The following is a 27,738-nucleotide window of genomic DNA, read 5'->3' as shown; positions in this document are numbered from 1 at the left end:
ATCACAAAGTTGCTTTGACTCGGTATTTCTATGTCCAATTGGATTGGTTGGCAAATCTAACTAGATAAACTGTTCCCAGTTGGAGGAGAAATTAAGCTGTACATCCATAGCGTGCGTAATGTCTAACGAAAAACGCTTCTGCATATCTGCGTACTTAACTAACATTTAAATTTAATTAATTATTTTTTATTATCTTTCCTATAAAAATTAAAGTTTAAACTGGAACGAAAGTTGCTCCAGTTATTTCATGGAAAATTTCTCAATTAGGAGATATCAATTTCGAATCTTTAATTAAATTTATTCCTTGCTCATCATAATTATATAACATTGCATGTCAAAATAAAATAAATTTGTATATTATTTTTAAATAATATAATAATGATGTAATTCTAATACAAATGTATTTATTTAATAATTTATAAACATACAATTGTTTATTGGTGTATGGGAAATAATACGAGTATTTGGCAACGCGTTCGCTCACAAATTGTTGCCAACCACGTCTAAAATGTTTACATTTGCAAATACGTTTTCCAATAAGAATCAACAAAAAAAAACAACGACGAATTAGACCAAGAAGCAAGTGCAAAATATAAAAATATAAAATGTACACAAAAAGAAACGACGAATAATCGAACGCCAAACCAAAAGGGGATCTTCAGAAACAAAAGCATTTGAATGCAAAGCGTTTTGTACATTCGCGGAGCAAAGTAGTAACTAATATTTCGTTGTATAAAACGCAGTAGGGCAAAATAAATACAAAACTAGCCAGACATTCCAAATAGCAATAACATAGCAGCAACGAACTAAGACGAAATAGAAATACGATAGAAGTGGGCGAAGAAGCAGTAGCTGCAGAACACTCAAATACAGAAAAAAATTTATCTGTGCAAAGCATAAACAAATAGAGAATTACTAAAACGGTCAATTGCATTCAATTCGCCAATATAAAAATAACTGTGTTACAAAGTGAAAGTGTATAATAATAATAATTTTATAAAACTAACAAAAACAGCTCTATAACAGTAATTTTGTGCATTGTTACAGTTTTAAAGGAAGTGCCAGAAAGAGAATAATTATGGCTACCTCAGGATATCAACTAAATTTCAATCAGGATTTTACGTAAGTGCACGCATTATTCCAAAAATAAAAGTTGCATCAATTTTTTAATTCCAAATCAACATTAAAATGCGTCTAACGTATTTGGATATGAACAGTTGACGCTTGCTAACGAAACCTTGAAAATCGTAAATAATAAAAAAATTGCAAATAACAAGGTAAATAATAAGTTGTATAAAGAGCTTTAGAAATGAAATAGAAGGCTCGTAAGCTTCAGCAATGGTTTACTGAAAGTTACTGCTTTATGGAGCTCTGTGTTGAAAACAAAATGCAGTGGTTCATTCTTGTTATATACACGGGCATTTAAGCAAACAAGACTAAACATAAAAAACTCCATGGTTTAACCAATACTATTCTAAATTTCGATTGTTGTTGATTTGAAAGAACAAGTTTTAATTTGTTGTACTTTGTGTGGTTATTTTTTCTTTAAGTAATTGTTATTGTTATGCATCTTGTACGAGCAACAATTTCCAGTTCACAAGTGTTTACGTCAAAGAAGCACACAGCCAACTACACACCCTTATTTCAAAAGCATTTGCAAAATTGTATTGTTGTTGTTTCATAGCAGATGTCTTGCTTTGCTTGACTTACATATGTATATGTAAAACAAAAACTATTGAGTCACCTTCGATCAAACAAATCGATGTAATTGTTGTACAGCTGATCACTAATTCCACCAGACATATGTATGTATGCATACATATGTATGTACATATTTGTGCTGATGTGTTGACAACTTTTTAGGGTTTGACCTTGATAAAAATTATCTCCAGCGGAAGGCGTAATATTGGAAGGATTAATATTTAATAAAACAAAAATATAAAAAATTTATGAATAGGAAAATTGTAATTGTGAAATTGTGCGAATATAATATACTGAAATCAGAAAAAACGTTAACGCACCGAAGCTATAATACCACTCATAAACAGAAAAACATTTTACACTAGAACTTGATTTACTCAGTCAATTTGTATGGCAGCTACATAAATACATATTATGTATGTATGGTATACTATAATGATCCGATCTAAAGAATCTGTCGTGAAATTGTACCCTTGCTTTGGAAAATAGTTCATGACAAATTTCGTGAAGATATGTTGTCAAATGAAGGAGTTTTCCATACGTCTCCGACGAATTCGTGGCAAACTTAATACACCCTGTGCGGGGTATAAAAAGCAGACACGAAAAAAGTGCAGTAATTAAAGTTGATTTGAATGTTTGAGGGAACAAGAAAGATGACTAATTTTGCATCAAAAAGAACAAACATTTTGTGTTTCATATGAATATGTATATACAGGGTGGCGCAAAAGTCAGAAGATGCTATAAATTTTGCAATTGACCTCTAATGTCAGTTTTATTTTGACATTTGTGTAGTAAACACATGCGAAATACACGTAAATAAACAATGGTACGCTACACTGCGATATGCTGAAGGATGCATTTCCCGGTCGCCTAATCTCCCGTTTTGGCGATTGGCACTGGCCAGCAAGATCGCCTAATTTGACCGCTCCAGACTTCTTTTTGTGGAGCTTTTTGAAGTCGAGGGATTATGTCAACAAGCCTCAGACTCTTGCAGCTCTTAAAGACAATATCCGTCAAGAATGTGAGGACCTATCGCCGGAAGTTCTGGCCAAAGTGATGGAAAATGCCATAAAAAGGGCTCACATGACAATCAACCGTAGCGGCGGCCATTTACATGATATCATATTCTCGACTTGATGTAAAAATATTTAAAACACCAAATAAAAATAATCCACAAGCAGAATCAAAGTTTTTAATTTTTTAAAAAAGTTTTAAAAGTTTGTCATTTTCCAAAAAACATCGGAAGGCAATTTTTGCGCCACCTATTATATTTGTTAATGTTAATAGGTTATTAACTAGGCAGTGTCATAAATAAAAAAAAAAATCTAAAATTTGCCGTTCAGCTGACTGGCAAGCTATCACCTTTCTAAGGCGAATGCACTTCTGTAAATAGCATTGAAAAGTTCAAGGCTTGCTTTATCTTAAACATACCACAACCTGTTTTTATTATTATTTTTTGGTTAAATGCACACTTTTCTTGCTTTTTAGACCTCAGTATTTATCACTATTCTCCTTATCATTTGTTTGTTGTTAGATGACGGCGTTTGAAATTAGAAATTAGTATAAAATTGCACCCAAAAAATAGATATAATATAATTTTGGAAGATATTCGTCTCTATATGTACCGACAGGTGTTTTTTGGTTTCTATTACTAAAGTGGATATTAGATTAGATTAGATTCCCATTCATTCAACGAATGATTTTTAAAAATATATACATATATTTTTTTCGCATGATCGTATGTTATTACTCACATTAATACGTGTTTTATTTCTTTACAAAAATTATGAATATACAGACATACATACATACTTACATATGTATAATCAATTGCACGTGATTACCAACGTGTTGTCTCCTGCGTTTTTCAAATCATTCAACAGTTTACATATACTTACATAGTGACACATCAATAGCAAATTATCGCCGCAGCAGTTCTAAAAACTATACATACTTATATCTATATAACTTTAATATCGGGAGCAACGTCCTTTTACCTGCCAATGATTAACTTTTTGCGTATGTACAATCATAAATGTAATATGTTTAAATGTTTACGAACATATGTATGTATGTACGTACATGGATTTAATTAAAGCATGCATATATTTTTCACTCGCAGCGCACTTTCTACAATCTTGATTTATTGCATTGAGTATATTATTAAATGTTTATAAATACGATTTAATTTAATTGATAAAGCAGCTTATATGAGCACTTGTTGTCACTTGGCACAGGGTGTCACAGCCAAGATTTAGATTCTTCTAATTACATAAAAAATTTTAATGTAAAATCGGTATTAATAATTGGAAATTTAATACTTAAAATTACTAAAAATTAGAAATTTAATTCATGAAATTATTAAAAATTGGAAATTTGATTTTTGATAAAATTTTATTTATAAAGTTGGGAATTAACATTTTTTTCAATACGGTATTTAGCATTATAGGTAATTGGAAGTTTGATTTTTATAATATCTTTAGTTATAAACTTGTAAATTAACATTTTTTAATTTATCAATACGATATTTAGGATTAAGATATTTTGAATTAGATATTTGAAACATTTTTTTTATTACGATTTTCGACAACAACAAAATAAAAAATAATAAAAAAAAAATTAATTCAATTACATATTTATACATTATTTGCAACTCTGGTCACAAGTAGGTCGATCTGAAAGCTCATCACTTCCGGAGTTTGAAAAAGTTGAATTTTTTGCAAAACTATAGCTAACTTATTTGTATTACGTTATTACTCACTTAAATATGTATATATGTAAATAAGGAAATTCAAAAATTAAATTAATGTAAATTAAAACATGACAAGTTTCTTAAAACAAATTACATAATAAAGAATATTAAAAATACACATTTTTTCAAACTGTTCTAATAACCTGAAACATACATACATACATATGTACTTATGTATGTATGTATGTACATATGTATGTATGTATGTATGTATATAATAAAATTGGGTTATTTCCATTTCTAAATAGAAAGTTTAGATTTTGTTTTTGAAGCTATTTTGGCCCTTCTCCGGGTCTTATAAAAACGAAATTGATGTGGGACTATAAGGACAGCAACGAAGATTTTTCAATCAAAATGGCAGAAGATAAGGAATCCTTTATAGTCACTAAAACAAATGTTTAGATTATTAGCTATGAATTCATAAAGCAACAGGAAAAAACTTAATTAAATCCTGGCTGCACCGAAGCTATAATACAATTCATAAATACATTTCTTATAGCATAAAAGGTAGAGAATCATACATATGTACATCTACATACTCATATGATCCGGTCTGAACAATTTCTTCAGAAATTGTACGGTTGCCTTTTAAAATAATCCACGCCAAATTACATGAAGAAAATTTGGAGGAAATAAATATTTGTTCCATTGCTTTAGTAAGTCCATAAAATTTCATCAGAAATGGCGCCTACTTGTCTCATTGCTACTGACATTCAAATATAAATAATGCTAAAGAAACAGTTATAAAATTTGTGTGTGTGATTTCTTCTCACTGCACTCAATTGCATCACCTCCCTGCTTCACCATAGCTTTGAGCGTTTACCTGGTTATTCGTGGACAAGTCATCATTCCAGCTGTGTTTCGCTCTTTGTAGTTAAATTAATTGAGTGTCATATTTATAAATATGTACATATGTACATATGTTCATGTGCATGTGTGTACATTCCCACTTCCATATGTTAGAAGAGACTTTGCAAACTTGGTAAATATTGCGAAATTAAATATTTGTCTGTATGTCTAGCTGTCTAACTCGTCTAACCACAGTACTATTTCATTAGCTCTTGCAATCAGCTGATTGCTCGAGAACAAAAACTCGTATTGCATTAGATAAAGAATGCATGTCTAAGCGTTCACACCTACATATGTATGTATGTATGTATCTACATACATATGTATGGTTGTTTGTGTTAAAATGTATTTATGTAAATATTGTTATTGCTTTTAAGATAATATTTGTTTATTTTTCGTTTTTATTTTGTTATTTCTTTTAATGACTATATAATTTCATTTTCTTACTCAATCAGCTACTTTTATTCTCTCATTACTTTATTATACCCTGAAGAGAGTGAAGAGAGTATACTAAGTTTGCCACGAAGCTTGTAATACCCAGAAGGTTACGTCGAAAACCCTATATAGTGCGAAGTAGCCTTCAGTTTGAGACATCGGTCTGGAATAGTCCTTAGTCCAGTCATTTAAGCTTAAATTATTTAAGAATTTCGGAATTCGATATACTTATAAGATATGTATTTACAGACATATAAATGGGTATATCGAATTCCGAGGTGAACTTACTATAATGACTGGACTACCTTGCCTAATCAATAAGATGCTCATTTGTCGGAATCGCCGATATCGGACCACTATATAATATAGCTGCCATACCAACTGACCGAATAAAATCAAGTTTTTATATGGAAAACTTTTTTACTTGACAAGATATCTTTACGAAATTTGGTGTATTGTTCAAAGTAACGACACAATCTCTGAAGAAATTTTTCGGATCGGAACACTATAGCATATTGTCGCCATATAAACTGACAGAACAAAATCAAGTTCTTATGTGGAAAACTTTTTTATTTGACAAGATATCTTCACGAAATTTGCTATGGATTATTGTCCAAGGCAACTGTATAATCTCCGAAGAAATTGTTTCGATCGGACCTAAATAGCATATACTTAGCTGCCAAACAAACTGAACGTTCAAAACCAAAAGAATGATCTCTGGGTACCCTTTAATGCTGTAAGAAAGGTACCTGTAAAGGGTATTAGAGTTTTGGCGCAGCCGAAGTTAACGTTTTTCTTGTTTCTTGGATATGTAAATAATGAAAAATATCAAGCAAAAAAAAAAAAAAACGTTAACTTCGGCTGCGCCAAAACTTTATATACGTATGTATGTATATGTATGTATATTTTATTATTTTATTTTGCTCAATTTTTCTGTTATACGTAAATAAGTATATTTCTTATTGTTGTATTTTCCTTCTCTATGACACGCTCTTTTGACGTACTTTCTGATTATTTCAAGCATATTTGCTTTATTTTATCAGACTATTTACTATTTATTTGGTCTATTTACAAATTTGTTTCCCATACAATACTTTAGTGCAGCCTAACAACGAACTGCGAAATTGATTAAACAATCAAAATACACAAATGTATATGTATTTGTATGTACATATGTATGTATGTATATTTGCACATTTATATGTATGTATGTCATTGATTTTGCTGGTGACTTCATTGCTTCTAGCAATAAAAGGGAGAGATCCGCTTAATTAATGCGCCGAGTGCCAAGTATTATTCGACTCTCGGAAGGGTCGAGTTATTATTAAAGCCTAGCGGGCACTTCTTTTCCAACAAATTCTTTGATCAAGCATATAATTGGGATTAAAATTAGTTATAAAGAAAATACTGGATATGGAAAGCTCTCACAATATTTCACAAAATAAGCAATATAAAGTTTGAGTGCCACTGTTGTAAACTATTTATTTAAAACGTACTCTGTCTTTATTTATTTCATATTGATGGGAAAACATATTTTGTCTTTCTCTAATGTAATTGTCGTCGTAGTAAACAATACATTGCTGACTTACATCGAAAATGCGCTAAGTTCATCCTATATAATTTTGAGATTTTGATGTAAATTAAGAAAAAACGTTAATTTCGGTTACACCGAGGCTATAATACCCTTTACAGGTGCATTTCTTACAGCATAAAAGGGTATACATAAAGCATTATCTTAGTTCTGAATGCCCAGTTTGTATGGCAGCTATATGCTATAGTGGTCCGATCTCAACAATTTGTTCGGAAATTATACAGCTGCCTTGAGCAACAATCTATGCCAATTTCGTGAAGATACCTGTCTAAATAAAAAAGTTTTCGCTATAAGAACTTGATTTTCATCGTTCAGTTTATATGGCAGCTATAAGCTAAAGTGAGCTGATCTGAACAATTTGGTTGAAGATCGTAGCGTTGTCTTCGATAATAAGTATCCTATCTTAAATTCCGTGAGAATATCTCGACCAATAAAAAAACTTGCATACAAAAGCTTGATTTTGATAGATTTTTACAAAAATGTACTAACATACTTATAACATTCACACTATGTTTATTTATGTGTATACATATTGTATACATATGTATGTATAAGTACATATATACATAAGTATATATGCCGAGATGTACATACTTAAGTATGTACATATGTATGTAAATGAAAACAAGTCATAAATAGGTTATTGCATGCACGACTTTCCAAGCACGCAATAAAAAAAACTATCACATTCATGAAAACATTCCATTGGAATTATCTCTAGAGTATTTTCAACTACAGTAGAGCATCTAAAATATGTACTAATAACATTTTTCGAAAAGTAGAATTATGAATTTGTGCTAACAGCATACAACGAAAGCTATAATTATAAACCAATGGCAACTCTAATACTCTAAAAAATTGAAAATGTCAATTTGGTCGCGCGTGCAGTGGACACCTTTAATTAGTTGCGTAAATGCATGAGGTCATTAGAAAAAATGGAAAAAAATAAATAAACTGTTTTGCCAAAAACACCACTTGTTTACCTCTATTGTTTATTTCTTTGCATATGTTTTTATCGTCTGTTTCTACCAGAAGCGCTTTTTTGCGAATAACAAATCGTATGAAATAGTAAATATAAACAAAGCGCAAAGGCCACTTCAAATGCCACTATTATATACCCTTTGGGCATATCAAAGCGACGAATATTAGTTGAGTCATGCTTGAGAAAAAAAACATAAATAAATTAGTTGTTAATGGGCGTTGTAGTTAGCACTGGTTGAGGGCCAAGTGGTGAGTTCCGTAATTGTGGGGCCACGCGTAAGCATTTGTGGATTTGTACGGGGATATGCGCCATATCGTACATACATACATAGTATATGAAAAAGTTTATTGTGCGAAACTATAGAATTATATACTACGTAAATGCTCATTAGGGTGAACCCAAAAAGTTATGTTACTTTTTAATTTTTTTTATAATTTGAATAGCGTGTATGAGTTAGTTTAAAACGGGAACTTGTCCCCTAGTTGCTATTCTACACAAGAAATTGTTAATTTGTTGAAACCGCGGTTTTCGGACCACTATAAGATGCAGACTTCTTCTTATTCTTTACTGGCGTAGAACCGCTTACGCGGTTATAGCCGAGTTAACAAGAGTGCGCCAGTTGGTACTTCTTTTCGTAATTTGGCGCCAATTTGAGATCTCTTCAACAGAGTGGAGGTTTTTTTCCTCTACTTCCCCCGGCGGGTACTGTGTCGAATACTTTCAGAGTTGGAATGTTTTCATCCATACAGACTATATGACCTCGCCAGCATAGCCGCTATCTTTTAATTTGCTGAGCATGAGGTCGTGTAACTCGTACAGCTCATCGTTCCATCGAATGCGTTATTCGCCGTTGTCAATGCGCAAAGGACCATAAATCTTCCGTAGAACCTTTCTCTCGAAAACTCGGAACGTCGACTCATCAGATGTTGTCATCAGCCATGCTTCTACACCATATAGCAGGACGGAAATAATGAGGACTTTACTTCTCAATTGCTACTTAGTCCAAGGTAACGTCAAAAGGGGTGTCTCCGATCCGAAGCTGTTTGATCTTTTCCAAATTCAAACCCCAAATTCAGCGCACAAACCTGAGGAGGGATGTTTTTTGGCTGCCCAGAGGATACTTGTTCTAAGACCGGAAATCGTGAGTTGCTTGAGCCATATGTAAAAGAATCGTTTCTGGGCACTCGAGAGAGAATGGCTGGCTCTCAGAGAACTTTCCTTACTTGCGTGAACTTCTACTCATGGCTCCACCCTCCATTGGGCAATACTTACAGATTTTTAGTTTTTAACCACGGTGAAGGCCGAAATCGCTGCAGTAGTTTAGGAATTTATGTTTAGTAACTACGGAAATAGTACTGAAAAAAAATATGTTTGTTTTCAAAAATGACTAAATGTGAACCAATATATCCCTAAATTTTTAATTCAATAAATTTCGTTAAAAAAATCAAAAAAAATCACCATTTTTTAGGCGATCACATTAGGTGAGCCACTTAACCTTAACAAATCCCTTATTTTTTTTTCTTCATGACGTCACGGCCTAGTATAAATATAAAAATTTCATAATGTTCACGTAAACAGCATAAAATTATTTTCTTCATTTCTTTAAGTAGCACCCTAATACACATGCATATATGTAAATATACCTAAATCCGTATTTAGTATGGAAATTTTAACCAGTCTGCCAGCCATAATCTGTTTGCACTGCTAATATACTTTTTAAATATGCACAATTGTACAGCTGACGATTGGACTTGATCGAAACAGGGTCACGTGAGTTTAACGTGCCCGCGCATTTTTAACTCACACGTTAAACACGTTTGACTTTGCCAGTTATACAGGGTCAGTCGGTGCAAATTCTAAATACAATATTTAGCAGCTGGCTTATATAAATACATACATATGTATATGTACATATGTATGTATGTAGTATAATATGGAAAACAAAACTAATACAGGGTTATTTGCCACATAATATTGCTTATGAAATCGATAGACAGCTGTGCTTATGTGCATATGTACCGTGTTATCGCGTTCAAGTGCTGTGCTTTTTGGATGGTTTCAGCTTTTTTAAATACTCGTACGTTTTGAGCTGTGAAGCTATCATGCACAGCAGGAAGTAATATAATTATTCATTTTCCACTATATACGTATACATACATACTTGCACATACTTATGTATATGTGGGGGTACTCAAATTTCAGTGCCCTTCATGTCTCAGCTTCTTTGTTGTGCCAGTTGTACACTCATGTGCAAAATAAATGCAGTACACAAAAATGTATTTAAATTTAGAATTAAAATAAATGATTGAATTAATGCTAAAAATTTAATTAACTCATAATTTAGTTTACAAATTAAGTTCTTCTATATACAGATGCGTGCAACTAATTAAAAAACCTTTTTTGTTTTGAAAAATGCTTTTACAAGGTGTGTTCCAAAGTTAACAGGATTCGTACTAGAATCTGCATTTTTTATCGATTGTCCAGTGAGAATTTCTTGACATTTCATTGATTGGAAGTGAAGTTATTGCGTTTTAAGTGACAGTATGTTTGTGTTATCGGTGCGATAAAAAATTGGTAAAACTTTTACCGAAACGTTTCAATTGATGAAACAAGTTTATGGCGATGATTGCCTATCCCGTAGCAGAGTGCACGAGTCGTTTCAACGTTTTCAAAGTGGTCGTGCGGACATAAATGACGATCAGCATGTGGGCCAATCAAAATCTGTGATCACCGGAAATTCCATCGAAACTGTGCGTGAATTCATCAAAAATCAGCCGAAATCATCATTAAAATTCATGGGAATTAAACATTTCCAAAACATCGATTTATCACATTTTGATCGAACATTTGGGCTTACGAAAGGTGTGTGCACGGTTTGTTCCGCACAAATTGACTGTCGACCGAAAATTGCTCACAATTACGATTATTTGACCAAAAATCTGATTTTAACCATTATCCACTCCCCGTATTCATCTAATATGGCACCGTGCGACTTTTTCCTTTTCGGAAAAATGCATTTGCCGATGAAAGGAAAGCGTTATGCAGACGTGTAGGCCATTCAAAAGGCTTGCACCGGCATACTGGCGGCCATACCGGCCAACGTGCTAAAACACTCGCTTTTGGACCGTGCAAAAAGCTGTATTGAAGCAGAAGGAGACTATTTTAAATAAAATAAATTGATTTTGCCGAAAAAACGATTTGTTCTTTAATAATAATAAATAATTTAATAATTTAAAGTTAATATTTGGCTGCAAACCCAATACTGGCAATCACAGCTTGACATCTACGAGGCATTGACTCCACTAAACTTTTGCATATGTTCTTTGGATATGATTCCATTCTTGTTTGACCTTTTCGTATAATTCCTGAAAATTTCCAATTTTATGGGAACGAACTCTTTTCTTCAAATGTGTCCAAAGATTTTCGATTGAGTTCAAGTCCGGGCTGCAACCAGACCAGTCTAATAGAGTCTTCATGTTTTCCTGAAACCATTACTTTGTAACACGCGTAGTATGTTTCGGGTCGTTATCCTGCTGGTAAATCCACTTTACGGGTATATGTACATATTGTCAACAGCATATTGTAACATTACGTTGTCCATGATTGACATGTACTTCAACTGGTCCATGCGCCCATCGATTTTACAAATAGGTCCAATACATCGCAACGACTTGGCACCTTAAATCATTATACAGCCGCCACCATGTTTTAAAGTTGGTCTAATGTATTTGGGGTCCAACTGCATCGAGACCTGCGGACATACGTTTTCCCCATCTAAAGAAACCCTATTTATCTTGCTTTCAACAGAAACTTAAACACTTTTCCACTCTTTTGCTGTCCAATGGCAATTTGAAGTTGATCCCACAATTAGTTTCGGTATGTGAGCTTATTTGTAAGAATTTTTTAATGTAATTTGAAATCGGCTAAACTTTAAAAGCACATTACTCGAAACGCTATTTTCTCAGTTGGTGAGAAAAAACGTTTGAACCGTCCGACTTGAAATTTCCACATGACCTTCTTAAATATATTTGTCAGATATTTATCGAAGGAATAAAACTTTGTACAATATTATAATTTTGATTTTTTAAACTACTCCGAAGTGAAATTTTATAAAAAAAATCAGTTTTTTTGCATACCGACATTTTGTAAAAAATCAATCTAGTCCTGAGATCATCTGTATTAATCCATAGAAAACAATACTTTTTTGTTTAGTTTTTATTTGTGATAATTTTAAGCAGAAAAATTTTCCAAACTACCAAACACCCCCTTCGGATATCGGCTACGGGATCAAGGGAAAGTTTCAAAAACAATCGCCAAATAATAAAGAATATAAAATTCTTTAAATCTATAGTTTTTTTTATTTATTTTATTATTTTTATTTATTATTAGAAAAGAATGTCTCTTCAAAAAAAAAACACAAAAAAAATTTTTTCTAGCCAGTGGATAACCACTTAATTCATTACCAACGTTATAACCTTTTTGCACAGAAGTTAATTGATCAATTAACCTTTGCTCGAAGCGCTAATTTAGATCGATTTACAAGATAGTACTCTTATTTTACTACATTAATTCTTAATCAAATTAAAATCGAGTTGTAAATGATATACAACTCTGCGGATTGTTGTCCATACCGTAAATTTGGCTGAATTTAACTCTGCCGGTTTTTGTCCAGGTTGTAAATTTGGTTGTGGTCCTTGATAAAATAGCAATGAACTGTTGAATTTTAATCATCGGAAAAAGTACAAAATTAAGAACACAAGCAAATATAACAGCTGATCATTAATCGAGCCTTTCGTTGATCGAATAGCCGGCTGTACGAAAGGCAAAAAAAATTTATCAATTTTGGTCTAAATGTAATAAATTAATTTGGTTGTGCGTAAAGGCTTATATATTGAATCTTTTTCTCAATATCTGGCTAAAATCTAAAACTTACCGATCCAAATGAGGTTAAATCTCCGAAAAAACTGCCCGTGACCATATAAAATTCGGATCAATTCCGGTAACGTAAAACCGGCAGTCGAGGAAATTGCCCAATGTCTGGTTAGCAGCCATCTGTTAGTTAAATTCTGTTTAAAAAAGGTTCCTTACAGAAAAAAGAACTTTTGGTTAAGTTAACCAAAACTTAACTGACAGTTGCCTGCTTACCAGACTTTGAGAAAACGGCACTTAATAGGCTATACAACTTGTAATGGTATAACAGGTACATATGTATGCATGTAAGTATGTGAAACCATTTTTGAGAGTAGAAATCCTATTATTTTACAAAAAAATCTATTTGTTACTTTTATTATTATACTTTAAATAAATATTTGTATAGCCTATATTTTCCTATATTATTGTAGTTACGATGTTCGAAATTGATTAAATTTATTTTTATTCTTACAAGAAATTTATCACTATTACAAAATTATGTTGATGTCCTATTTTTGTTTTGCCCTTAACTGTATCAACTCCATATTCTTATGCAAATAATTCACTGCGCTCGTTCTACTTTATTGTTTGTTTACAATTTCGCTCACGTTTTGTTCACAATTTGATATAGGTGATGTACATCCATAAGTATATGTATACAGACGTAGTATACTTATACATATGTATGTATATGGACATGCATGCTAAGCATGAGTATAGATATGTATGTACATACATATGTACATATATGTATATGTAGTTACATATGTATTCTAAGAAACGCGCCTTCAATGTTATTGCAATGAATTATTTTATTCTAAATTGGTTTAGCTAATTACTTGCATTCACGCTATGAGTATTTAATTATGTCTACCTTTGTAGTATAGACAAATATATGCATGTATGCATGTATGTATATATACATACATATGTATAAAAAAATTGTTAATATACATACATACATACTTATGTTAGTATTTCTGTATGCACAGCGTCATATAGATACATGAGTATGTACATATGTGTGTATGTATGTACATTTGTCAAAGGAAGTTATTTATATAAATATGTACATACTTACGAATATAAGCAAATAATCATGTAGTATAATTAGGTCAATCAATTTTAGATTAGCAGCGAAACATACTACTATGTACATATGTATGTATAAAATTCATATACACATACATACATATGTATGTATGTATGGATATGAAAGTATATCCATAAGTAAACTCAAATATTTTTAAATTTATCACAGTTTACTTTGGAACGAACCATGTCTATATTCGCTCATGAAAATTATCTCATATACAGTAGCTCACAAAAGTATACGGCCTAGTAAAAAATTCCATTGTAAAATGTGATGCATTTCGAGGTTCCCTACTTTTTTAAAGAAAAAACACAGCAACTTCCAATTTAATGGGGAATGTTTGTTATCATTGGAAAGAACAGTCTTTGGCACTTATTTTTTGCAGATCTTTTAAATGTTGGTCGCGATTACATTATTCCTTGTGTTCAATTTCCGATGACTTATTCGAGCACTTCAACTGGCAACTGGCGAATGGCACGCGTGAGTTTTTCCAAGGTCTAAATCGAACCGGGACTGATTTTAGACTTTACAAACTGGGTTTTTTATGATATGGCAGCTCTTGAATATCTTCAGGTTACTCATCGTCCCAAATGCAGCAATTTTGCTTGTTTACAGACCCATTGAACCAGAAATTGGCTTCATCGCTGAACAAAATTTGGCTCGAAAACGTCAGATCTTCTTAAAACTTTTCAAGAGCCCATAGAGGAAGCAATATCGTTTGGGCAGATTGAGCGGCTTCAATTCTTGCACAAGCTGCATTTTGTTAATTTAAGATCTCGACCTTAAATGTGCCAAGTCGTTCCATACGTCAGTCAAGATAGCTTGACACGACTCAAGCGTGAGCAGTCAAATAAGGCTATTGAAAATAGCACCTCTACTTGGATAATCTGTTATTTGCAATAGATGGCTTTAGTATGGTGAAATTTTCCATTAAAAAAACTTAACTTCATCTGCACCCTTGCTATGATAGCCTTCACAGGTGCATTTTTAGTTATAGCATAATATACCATAAAGAATCTTTATATTGAATTTAATAAATCAATTTGTATGGCTATGTTCTGTAGGTGGCCGATTTGAACAATATGTTCGGAGATTGTAGTGTGGACTTCGAAAATAATCTAATTTGGAGAAGATATCTGTCAAATAAAAAAGTTTTTCGTACAAGAAATTAATTTTGATTTGTCATAGATCCGACAAATACATACGTAGTTTCTTAGGGAGAAGAGAATGTATGCCAAAAAGGACAGACAGACGGTTGGCTAAATCGACTCAGCTCTTTAAGCCAATTAGTTATAGAGTTTACGACGTTTCCTTCTGCATGATACAAACTTCGTGTCTCACGTTATGTACCTTGTTCAGGACGTAATAACAAAATCTGGAAAAATATGGTATTTAAATAAATCTACATATATTTATGTAAAGACCTTTTAATATTTCAGCATAGTATTCGTTTTTATATTTAAACACTAAGCACTATATTAAATAATTGCTTCGAAAAAATTTAGAACTTGTTTGCATCCACTTCTCTTGAAAAACTGTGAGTAAACTTCAGTGATACCTTATAAGTACATACTAATTTCCTCATCTAGAAAACCCATATGATTGTCTATGGGGCTTATGTTATAGTATGCTTGGGTTTATGTTATAGTAGTCGGAACTTTGCTAAAGCTTTGGCAGTATTGAAAACAATTCAAATTCTCTTGTTGAATAGTTTTTTTTTACTTAATTCACAAAACTTTTTTTTCAAGCAAGAATGCGCCCTTTAGAATTAGGTCATGACCAGAAGTTATACATACATACATATGTATACAGCTGTGGAAAAGCAATGGGTTAAACTACAAATTCTCTTTAATTCTTGTGAAACAAATAGCGTTTTTTATGAAACAATTGGAATATGTACATACTTATATTTTTCTACCTGGGTGCCATACCTAACCATAGTACTGTAGGCAAATTCACACGTCCAAACATACAGCCATACACACGCCTTTGTTCCTCTCGTCTGTTGTGCGTCAGCCACCACTAAATTTAATGAAGCGTTAGTAAAATGCTTGTGTGTAGTTCGCTTTGTGGTTGATTTTCTCATAGGTTTTGTTGTTGTTTGATTTATTCATATAGAACCTCTTTCGTTTATAAACGTTTCGTATATTTTCTTGCTTTCAGAACACTTGCTTTAGTTCTCAACCACTTTATCACCAGTTCATGTTAAGAATTTAGCGTTTGGTGTGTTCAGGTTAAGACTATACTTCACAGGATCATTTCTGTAGTCAGTCTTCATTTACTTTCTTTGCAAATCGAAAGTATTAGCACCCGCGATGAGGAGGTATATCGTTTTATCCGACAGCGTGAGGTTTATGAACTTCATCACTAATTTTGTCATATGACATATTTGAGATGATGTTTCTTCGATGATCGCTCGGTTTTAACGGATAAAACGACTTCTGAGTGGTCTAAACAAATTTTAAATTAATAAATTCAAGAGTCTAAAAGAAATATATGAAAGCATATGTACATACTACTTATAGATGTGTACATATATATTGATTTGGTGTGGTATTTAGTGGTGATTTGATTTTCTTATAGAAATGTGAACTGAGCTGCGAACTATCGAAATACGACGATAGTCTATTGCTAGTAATATGTAGTTTACGATCAAGAATGATAGAAAAGAGATTACGCATTACGCAGGTCCGTTATACTAAACATACAATTGCTTACGTCACACGGCGCAGTAAAAATTTTAAGTGCAGCTATAAACTCTGCTACTCTAAATTCTTGTTAAAAACAAGCAATATTTACTGCTACTAAAGCTATTTCACGAAATTTATGAGCCGTGTGACGTACTTAGATGCGCAGAACGAAAAATGTTTTGTCTCTCATCTCTACTCACTTGGTTTACGATAGTTAATATAAATAATTAATTATACCCTGAACGGGTATATTAAGTTTGTCACGAAGTTTGTAACACCCAGAAGGAAGCGTCAGAAAGCCTATAAGTGAACGGTATGTTGAGCTGAGTAGATTTAACTATGTCCGTCTGTATATATACATAAGTATACGAACTAGTCCCTCAGTTTTTAAGGTCTCGTTTTGAAATTTTGCAAACGTCTCTTCTTCCTTAACGCATCGTAAAATATTACATTTTTACTCTTCTTTAGAAGAAATTTGTTGGGTTACATACAAAAATTAGTTTACGAAATAATAATTCTTAACGCCATGTTTTCGGTTCGTTATAATCATAGCTTATGAAACTATATGAAACCCCTATAAATGTGGTATGTGATATTTTGTTGCCAATTGTGTGTTGGTGACATCTTTAACTACCTACATACATAAGTATGTACATATTATAATAATGTATATGAATTCATCTAGAAAACCCAATAAAATGGTATCTGACGTGCGCGATAAGGAATTTTCGACTATAATCCCGCCTACTTGCCATATAACCCATTTTTAAATTCCAACTGAGATTTCCACTTTCCAGTATGGAAATCAAGCACCAATGAATGTATCGGGATAAAATTTTGTCGAATAATGCGCTTGAAGTGGGCCACCTTATGACCAATCCAAATCGGACCGAATATGTTTATAAAAGTTCCAATAATAACACCGGTCAACATGATTTTTCTGACATCTACATGTTAAATTTTAGTTTCTCCTATGACAAAAAAAAGGAAAATTTTTTTTCCGGTTAAAGTTTGCTTTCGTAGAAATTAGAGCAATTTTTCGATGATTTTTTATATTTTGTCTACAAATTCACTATAGATTATAATTAGAAAACTTTTTTTTAGATACAAGAGTCGTTTTTATTCAAGATGTGTGATAATAATATATATACACATAAATTTAAAATAACAAGAAATTACTCTCTAAAAGTGAATATTTTTTGTATTTCTTTTATGCTCATATGAGCTCTCTCGTATTAAACCCCAAATATACTTATCGATGTAGATCAGCCCAAAGCAAACTTAAAGAACTAAAGATTAATATTTAAGTGTTTTTCAATGTCTAGAATCAGAATTCGAGCATGAGAACAGAAACCCCGAAAAAAATATTTTATTTTTGTTGACCGGTGTAATTAATGAAACCCAGGGAACATTTCATTAGTATGTGACATCTTAATAGTATGTATGACAAAATAGATAAAATTGGGTCGGTACGACCCCAACTACCATGTATCACATATGTACATATGTATGTATAATGATTTGCGTTTCGTGATTTTATGTCGGTAATGATATACAAATTTAGTCTAGTACTTTGTTGGGAACCCCTTTTGCAAAATCACTTCCCGGCACCGTTTGCTCATTGCACGTACAAATAGCTACATTGGTTCAGGGTAATTGTGTCCTACTCATCCTTTAGTATTTGCCACAATGTAACCTTCTTCGACGGTTTTCTCCCCGCCAGTCCTTATCCACCCTGGAGCAGTGCTTTGGGTCGTTATCCAGCTAAAAAATCCAAGCTAGTGTTAAATCATCGGCGTAATTTCCATTTAAATGTTCTGCTACATGCTGCCAGTAATTTTGCCCTCAACTTGTACAAGTGGTCCTACCTGTCCTGAAGTGAAGCATCCCCAAACCATGACTGTAATCCACCATGTTTCAAATTTTTTTTTATATTGTGGGCTTGATTATTGTAGTGGTGATCGCCTGACATAGAGTCTACCATCATTCTCAAAGACATTAAACTTGGATTAACCACTCCATACCACTAGATCCCCGAACTTTGAATCCTTTTGCTGATGCTCTCTCCCAAATGAAGGCTATGATGTTCTTTTTTATACGTTCGGTTTGCGTCATGAAATTCGCCTATTTACGGAGTTTACCTGTAATCTACAGCGGACTGTTTCTTTCCTTGACGTCGCAAAGGGATCCACCTTGTTCATCCATACTATTTGTCTATCGTCGTTAGTGTTGTCTTTCTCGGTTGTTTACGGGGCAAATTTTGAAAGATTTTATATTATTTAATATATTGCAAGGCATTCTTAACCCTTCCTCTAGAATAACACAAGTATACCATTATTTTCGCAATATTTTTATACTGATGTAAGGTTTTGCTCATATTGGTATTTTAAGGATTATTTTTTTACTACTAGCCTAAAATGAATAAAACAAAATTTATCATTTTAAAAATTGCCCCGGAAATTTTGACACAGTTTGTACGTAATTTTTTCGAATTTTCAAAAACTTGAGAGATGATCGCCATATACACAAAGCGGAGATGTGACGTACTTACATATGTATGTATGTAAATTCTACTTAAGTCCTACAATGCTATAGCTCAAATAACATGGATGAAATGCGCAAGTTAGTGCAAATTAGCGCTGCCGTCTGTCAAGACAACACCTACTATGTATGCTCGTTGGGTCGCCGGTTCGAAACCTGGGACATATTATTATTTTTTTTTCATTCTACTTTTTCAAACTTTCTAATTATTATTATTTTTTTTAATTATAAAATAAAGGAACTTGTTTAGAATATAAAAATGTACATATTGACACATTAATATTTTAATTTAAACATACATACATATGTATATCAACACATACACATTATAGTGAATTGCTTATAAGTACTCTGTCGCTATTAAATAACTGCAAACATACATTCATGCTTGTGCATATTTCCAACTTTATCCACTTTTTAACCTCAAACGTGCAAATTACATTTGCAAATGAAGCACTTGAATGAACACCACGTAAACGTTTTATTAATCAGCTGAAGCAAACAAAATGCGAAAAATTCTTACACACATTCACACACACATGAATTTAATATATGGTATTCTCTCTTTAAATTGTTGTTGCTTGTTTGTTGCCAAGTGCCAGAAATAAACCAAAGCAGTCATCAAATAACCAACCACCTAACTTACGCTACCTGCTCACCGCTTGCCTGTCGCTTTGCTTATCTACTTTATATTCCATGCAAGGCATGGTTGTGTCACGCACAACGTACTGACTTGCAATTCTCATATGGTTAATAAATATGTGCAATGAAGTAGTTTTTTGTTGGCGTTTTTAAGTTAGCTTTGCGCAGAGGCGATATCGTAACCAATGAGGTTCTACCGAGGTGCGATTATTGCTAGTTGAAAACTTTAACCAATACCCCGCCGTGGAGGACGTGAAATACCGTCCGCCAAGGCAATTTTTGGAAGTCCGAGAGGGCTTATTAATGAATAAATTTCACATAGTGTTATATTCAAAAGTAGGTTAAGTTGATTGGTATTGCTGCAATTATTATATTATAGGTTATTATAGGTTATCAACAACATCTAGGGATTTTTTTATTGCAATGATTAATTTGGTGTTGTACAGTGTGAAGAATAGTAATAAATTGTTAGAGAGAGTTATTTTTACAGCAAATAAAAATTGCTTTTGAAATTTCGACAGTTCGGTTTCACTTATGCTGTTAAATGTCCATCACTCGTATAAGGAAAGTCTAATTTCTTACTAAAAAAACAATATTCAAGTAAAGTTAGCGCGGATAAGACCGGGGGTTGAATTTTCTTTTTTTTTCAATACATGTTCTACAAATTAATAATGAATTTAAGCAACTCCGAAATGATCTTGAGACGTTGATCGAACAGTTTTGTGTGGCAGTGCGAGTACATTCGGGATGCTAGGTTTGCGGAAGGAAACCCAGACTTCAGATTCTGTCTGAGCTTGGGCTTCTTACTTGATAGGCATGGATCTCTGAATACATTTTTGGCATAAGAGAAACTTAACGGAAAGGCCTGAAAGTGAGGATTGGATACATATTATTGCAGAATATCCAATGTACTCGGACATCAGGAACCTTGAGGAAATGGAGATTAGCTGTACAGTTTGACGGTTAGATGTAAGCGGTGTGATCTCTACAAGTTGCCGGACAGTTAGGGTCGTTTGCGCGTATGTTATTTAGGCGGCTGAAACTTAAGGTTAGGTTTTTGTGTGATTTCTGTGTGCGTGGGAGGAAAGTATGGGTTCTAATCCCTGGTCACCAGTCCAGAGCAATATAAATCTCAACTGGGAGTAGTTTCGGCTATGAGGTTTGACCCGAGACTTAATTCTGGTCCGACGAGGAGTAGAAACCCTTAGGGTTCGCTCCAACCTGCTCATGAATGAAGACTGGCCCGTCGGGGGTTATCGCTTATTATTACTAATAAGTGTAAATATGTCAATTTGGGCTACTTACATATATAGATGGATGCTAAAGATAAGTAAATATACATTCTTCTCCCATCCCTCATATACTAAAAATAATGAGGTATTTCTTTGTGGATGAAACCTAAAAAAAAGTTTTCTGCTAGAAGGCACCTACAGTGGAAAAAATCAAAAATTTACAAAATAAATTTAAAAAAAATCTTATTTGTTTTAATCTTTATATTATTTTAATCTTTATATTATTTTTGTTTACCCTTTCAGTTCGATTTCCGTTTTGGATGGTAGCGATGGTTTTCGTATCTTCTCCATTAATAGCTGTGACAAGGTGGAGGAGATTTTCACCAGCGATGCCGAGCATATTATTTTAATGGAACGTCTCTTCAACACCTCACTAGTGGTGATGGTCACTGCCGCGAAGCCGCATTGCTTGCAAATGCTGCATTTCAAGAAGAATCAGAAAATCTGCAATTGTGTCTACCCCACAAACATACTGAGCATACGGATGAATCGTACGCGTTTGATCGCCTGCCTGGAGGAGAGCATACACATACACGATATACGCGACATGAAGCAATTGTACTCCATTGAGAATATAGCGCCCAATGAATTGGGCCTCTGCTCGCTGTCGCTCAACTCGCATTTGGCCTTTCCCATTAGCAGCACCAGCGGCGACTTGCGTCTGTATAACGCCTCCAAACTGAAACCGGGCATTGTTATACATGCGCACGAAAGCCGTTTGTCGGCATTGAATTTTTCGCCGAGCGGTCAGCTGTTAGCGACCGCCTCCGAGCGTGGTACTGTGATACGTGTGTTCTGTGTGAAGACTGGTCAGCGCGTGCAGGAATTCCGACGCGGCGTAAAGCGTTGTGTGCGCATAGCTTCGTTGGTGTTTGCGGTTAATTCACAATTTCTCTGTGTCACATCCAATACGGAGACAGTGCACATATTCAAAATCGACGAAAAGGCTGTGATGATGACACTAGAGGGTGAGTAAACACATAAAATGCAACTAATTGAAAATGCACTCATAAAGTGTATTTATTTTACAGCTGAAGCCTTGAAGGCGACCAACGCTGTTGCTGACAAGCAACAGGAAAAATCATCGCTGTCGGCGGCGAGTGCTGAGGCCAGTGGTTCGGATTGTGTCTCATCATCGCCGAATAGCGGCTGGTCCGATTATCTGTCGAAAGCGGTGTCCTCGTACCTTCTCCCAACACAGGTGAGCGATGTGCTTGCGCAGGATCGCGCCTTTGCCACAGCTGTGTTGGCTCAACCTGGCATGCGTCACATTTGTGGCTTGACGTACGTACAAAAGGATCTGAAAGTGTTGATCGCTAGCCAGGAAGGCTTTCTCTACATTCATGAGTTCGACGCGGAACAGGGTGGCGCATGCAAACTGCAGGCGGTGCATGATTTGCGCGGTGCACTCGACGGTGTCGTGGGTGAGTGGACGTCTTATTTTCCACTTGTTTAAGGAGTTAAATTCACTTGTGAATTGCAAATAATCGATTTTTATATCCTGTATAGCGTATATTAAGTTAGTCACGTCAAATTGAAATATCGCAGACCCTAAAAAATATATATTCATGATCAGCATGACTCTCAGTCCGACAATCCGTCTGTCTATATACGCGAACTAGCTGTCATACAAACTGATCGATCAATCTCAAGTCCTTATATGGACATGGTATCCGAGGCAGCGCTACGATATCCAAATGTATTGTTCAGATAGGACAACTATTTCAAAATATATTTTAATATTATTTTAATTTATATAAGGTGTGTTCCAAAGTAAACAGGACTTAAAAAAAAACAAAACAAATGTTTTTTTCGGCAAAATCAATTTATTTTGTACAAAATAGTCTCCTTCTGCTTCAATACAGCTTTTTGCACGGTCCAAAAGCATATCGAAGGAGTGTTTTAGCGCGTTGGCCGGTATGGCCGCCAGTATGGCCGCCAGTATGCCGGTGCAAGTCTTTTGAATGGCCTCTACGTCTGCATAACGCTTTCCTTTCATAGGCAAATAAATTTTTCCGAAAAGAAAGAAGTCGCATGGTGCCATATCAGATGAATACGGTGAGTGGTTATTGGTTAAAATGTGATTTTTAATCACATAATCGGGCACAAGCTTCGATCGAATGTTGGATTCTGAGCAATTTTTGGTCGTCAGTCAATTTGTGCGGACCAAATCGTGCACACACCTTTCGTAAGCCCAAATGTTCGGTCAAAATGCGATAAATCGATGTTTTGGAGATGTTTAATTCCATTTCCATGAATTTCGATGATGATTTCGGTTGATTTTTGATGAATTTACGCACAGATTCGATGGAATTTCCGGTGATCACGGATTTTGATTAGCCCACATGTTGATCGTCATTTGTGTATGTCCTCACGACCACTTTGAAAACGTTGAAACTACTCGTGCACTCTGCTACGGGATAGGCAATCATCGCCATAAACTTGTTTCATCAATTGAATCGTTTCGGTAAAAGTTTTACCAATTTATAAAAAAATTAATGTTGGCTCTTTGTTCGAAGCTCATTTTCGCACCGATAACACAAACATACTGACACTTAAAATGCAATAACTTCACTTCCAATCGATGAAATGTCATGAATTTTCACTGGACAATCGATAAAGATAGCAGATTCGCAGATTCTTATGCACCAGTCGACATATATACGCCGCCATCAGGGGGCGCTAGATTCAAAAAGTCCTGTTTACCTTCGAAGGCACCTTGTATCTTTTTAAAAATATAATTTAATTATTTTTATATATGTATATTTAGTATTCAGATTATTTATTTTATTTAAATTATTTACATTTATAGAACTGAGTCTCTCTGAAAGCAGCGACAAAATGTCACCTGGCTCATCTAATAAGGAGGCTAGAGGTAACGACAATGTACCGACCATAAATGTGACCGGCGGTAAGGCTACACAAACTGATGGTACGCCAAAATCCAGCAAACCAACAACAAGTACAAATGCCAGCAGCGGTGCGAAAAGTAAAAAGAGTACCGTTGCGCGCTGTATCATAGAAAATCCAGATCCAGTGCCGGACAATTCGTATGCCGGCATACTAAAAGGCCACCAAAAGGCTGATCCACTAACAGGTAATAACTATTTGATGGTGTATTTAATATATATACACATAGGTATATATGTATATACTCTTTTGAGCAAAAAATAGTGAGACTTTGTTCATCATTTTAAAATTCTTAAATTATTCTTCAAATCTATATCGTCCCCTTAAAGTAATGCTTCTACCCCCAATATACTTGTGTCAACGTTTTTCCAATCCTCGAAACAGTTGTCAAAATCAATTTCCGGAATAGCCTTCATTGCGCCTAGCGATTCATGTTTAATGTCTTCAATTTACTCAAACCGGTTTTCCCGAACCGGCCGTTTGAATTTTAAGAAGTGAATTTTTGAAAATCAGGCGAATATAGTGGTTGCGTGACAACATCGTTTGAAAATTTAGCGAAAAACTCACGAAGAATCAATGCAGTATGCGACGGTGCAATATGGAGTGCAAAAATCATGAGTTGTCGGTTCATAATTCCGGCCTCGTTTTATTCGGTGTGCACCACACATCGATAATCGGAGAAACTGTGAAAATAACCTTGATTTTTGACCCGCTTTAGCGTGGTTTTTTCGGCTTCGGGTCACTTTTGCCACGATATTCGGCCGATTGATCGTCTGTTTCCCGGTCGTAATCATAGATCCAAGACTCATCGCCAGTAATAATACTATAAGTTTCATGATATCCTCGTAGTAGGAAAGCATTGTTTCACAGACGTTAACGTGACACTGTTTTTTGTAAAAAGTGAGTGATTTTGAAACTAATCGCGCCTCTTTTCTTAAGCCTAACTTATCCTTCAAAATGGTTTTCACCGTTCCTTCCGATATTACAACGATGCCAGTAAGATATCTGACTGTAATCGTCGATACTCAAGCATCTATTTTTTTATATTATTGTTTATCATCAGCTGATATTGATAGCCGTCCTGGACGTGGTTCGTCGTCAACGCGTGCTCGACCCTCTTTGAATAATTTTTATCAATCAAAAACACTTGCTTGTGATCACTGGAAGTCTTTGCCAGCATTCTGAAGGTTTAGCATTAAAAATTTGATTCCGCACAGAAAATTTAGGGGAACTTCTTGCTGAATAATTTCATTTCTGATAAAAATCGCTGAATGCACTTTATGTACATACTTCAGAGAGACAAACGTATACTAAACTTAAAACCAAAAAATCGTTTATGTATTCTCCTTTATGTCCTCGGACTAAACATTAATGATTATTTTAATGTGACATTTGACATACATAGATGTCACTGACACTTCATACAACATGAAGAAAGATGTTGCCACTAATGGGTTTTCGCGCGAAATTTAAATTAAAAAGTCTAACTATTTTTTGCCCGCATTCCATTTGTATCGTCCTCTACTTTGGCGCTTAATTTTTATACATCTTCTCTCTATACAAAATTACTAAATTATTTTCCTTTCCATGTAAATTTGCTATCAAATTCTCTGCAATGGCAATGAATTTGACAACGCCCGACACTTCTTCATCTTCATTTTCAGCAGACTCTGCCAAGTACCGTAAGCTCTGTGATGCCATTGATACGCCGAGCAAACTCTTCGATGAGCATCAATTTCCGCCAGTGGCGATTGCGGCACGCGACTGACCAACGAAACGGGTGCGAAATGAGGAGAAGGATCTTTACGCCGATGTTGAAAACTTAAATTTGAATTGAAAATACAAAATTTAATTGGAAAATGCAGTTTTTAATTGTACGTATGTGCGGCTATCGCAAAGGCACCGCTGCAACAAAAACAAAAAAACAAAATTTTAATAATAAATTAACAAATAAATTAGCAAAATATAAAGCGTATCAATTAGCCGATAATTATTGTTTAAAAACTAATGTCTTACATTTTAATGCAAAAAAATTAAAAAAAGAAATATAAATAAAATTATAGTACACGCCTAATTGTTAGCGCATATGCATACATATGCAAGTATTAATATTAGTTGTAGCATTTTAATTCACATATGTACATTTATGTAGCATACAAGCAAACAATATTTGTTAGCCAATTAAGCTTACTAAGCATTTACTTATACACACACACACACATGTATATATATATATATACATATATACGATTTAAATAATTTACTAAACTATAGCCGACATGTGACTAAATATTACGATTTTATGCTTTACGCTCTCTTTTATTTTAAATTTGTTTATTTGTCTGTTTTTCGAGGCCCACAAATGGGCGCCTTACGATTTTTTAGTATTTAATGGTCAATTTATTTTTATATACACGATATGTACATACATATATGTTATGTCAAAATACTCTCGATAAATATTGGTTTATGTAATTGTACATTTTTTACACAAAAAAAAAATGAAAAAATTTATTTTAATGCTTTTTTCAAAATAATTTCAATGCTGGTAGTTATATTTATTAATTATTATATATTTTGGTTATGCAAAGGCAAATTTGTGCTTCTCGCTTTTTTGAGTTTTGAGTTTTCTGTTTTATAATTTATTTTTTATATTCTTAAATTTTTTAAAATATTTTGTATTTCATTTTTTGTTTTAATTTTATTTCTTATCATTTCTTCTATTATGTTTTTAAATAATTTTTTTGAATTATCATTTTTTTTAAATTCTTATTTATTTATTTTTTTAATTTTTTCAATTATTATTTTTTATTTAAATAATTTAAAATTAATTTTATTTATTTAATTTTTTTCTTAATTTTTTATTTGTTATTTTTAATTGTAAAATTAATTTACTCAATTTTTAAACATGCTTTTAAGAAGAAGCAAGTTTTTTCGTTTCTATTTTTCTGTTGTTTTGTTCTATTTTTTATATACACGTGCATTTGTGTGCATTTAAATTTAAGTTAATTTTTATAATTTTTATTGTATTTAGAGGTAATATTACTTAATTTTTTTTGTATTTTGTAGATTTGTTTTTATTTTTTTCAATCTAATTATATTGCATTTTTTTAATGTGTTTAAATTATATTTTTTGTAGCAATATAAGTTAATTTTCATACATATTTATAATACAGAATCAAATTTTTTATTAATTGTTTATTTAATTTTTTTATTATTTTGTATTTATTTTTAGAATTTTATTATTTTGTATTTATTTTAAATTTTTTAATTGTTTAAATTTAATTTTATCTATTTATTACTTAATTAAACAATTTTTTTATTTTTTTTTCTTTCGGTTTTTAATTTT

The 27,738-nt window shown here is 33.3% G+C and overlaps 1 protein-coding gene and 2 non-coding genes across 4 annotated transcripts; all 3 read left to right on the top strand.

The window, feature by feature from the left end:
* Positions 1–583: 583 nt before the first annotated feature.
* LOC120769064 (WD repeat domain phosphoinositide-interacting protein 2) lies at positions 584–26,905 on the top strand. Of its 2 annotated transcripts, none has more exons than XM_040095919.1 (5): positions 584–1,122; positions 21,723–22,447; positions 22,511–22,903; positions 24,292–24,576; positions 26,054–26,905. In XM_040095919.1, exons 1-5 carry the CDS (start codon positions 1,079–1,081, stop codon positions 26,155–26,157), a joined length of 1,551 nt encoding a protein of 516 aa, XP_039951853.1. In that variant the 5' UTR covers positions 584–1,078; the 3' UTR covers positions 26,158–26,905. The 2 variants fall into 2 exon arrangements, with proteins under 2 accessions (XP_039951853.1, XP_039951854.1); XM_040095920.1 differs by having other exon boundaries at positions 586–1,122; positions 26,057–26,905.
* Positions 16,551–16,764, top strand: LOC120769859. Its single transcript, XR_005704898.1, has one exon. It is a non-coding gene; the product is annotated as a small nucleolar RNA U3 (small nucleolar RNA).
* On the top strand, positions 20,344–20,484 carry LOC120769864. Its single transcript, XR_005704900.1, has one exon. It is a non-coding gene; the product is annotated as a U4 spliceosomal RNA (small nuclear RNA).
* Positions 26,906–27,738: the final 833 nt, after the last annotated feature.

The sequence above is a fragment of the Bactrocera tryoni genome, chromosome 2, assembly GCF_016617805.1.
Source record: "Bactrocera tryoni isolate S06 chromosome 2, CSIRO_BtryS06_freeze2, whole genome shotgun sequence".
NCBI classification, from domain to species: Eukaryota; Metazoa; Arthropoda; class Insecta; order Diptera; family Tephritidae; genus Bactrocera; species Bactrocera tryoni.
Note: the sequence above shows the minus strand (reverse complement) of the source record. Positions and strands in the feature narration are given on the sequence as shown.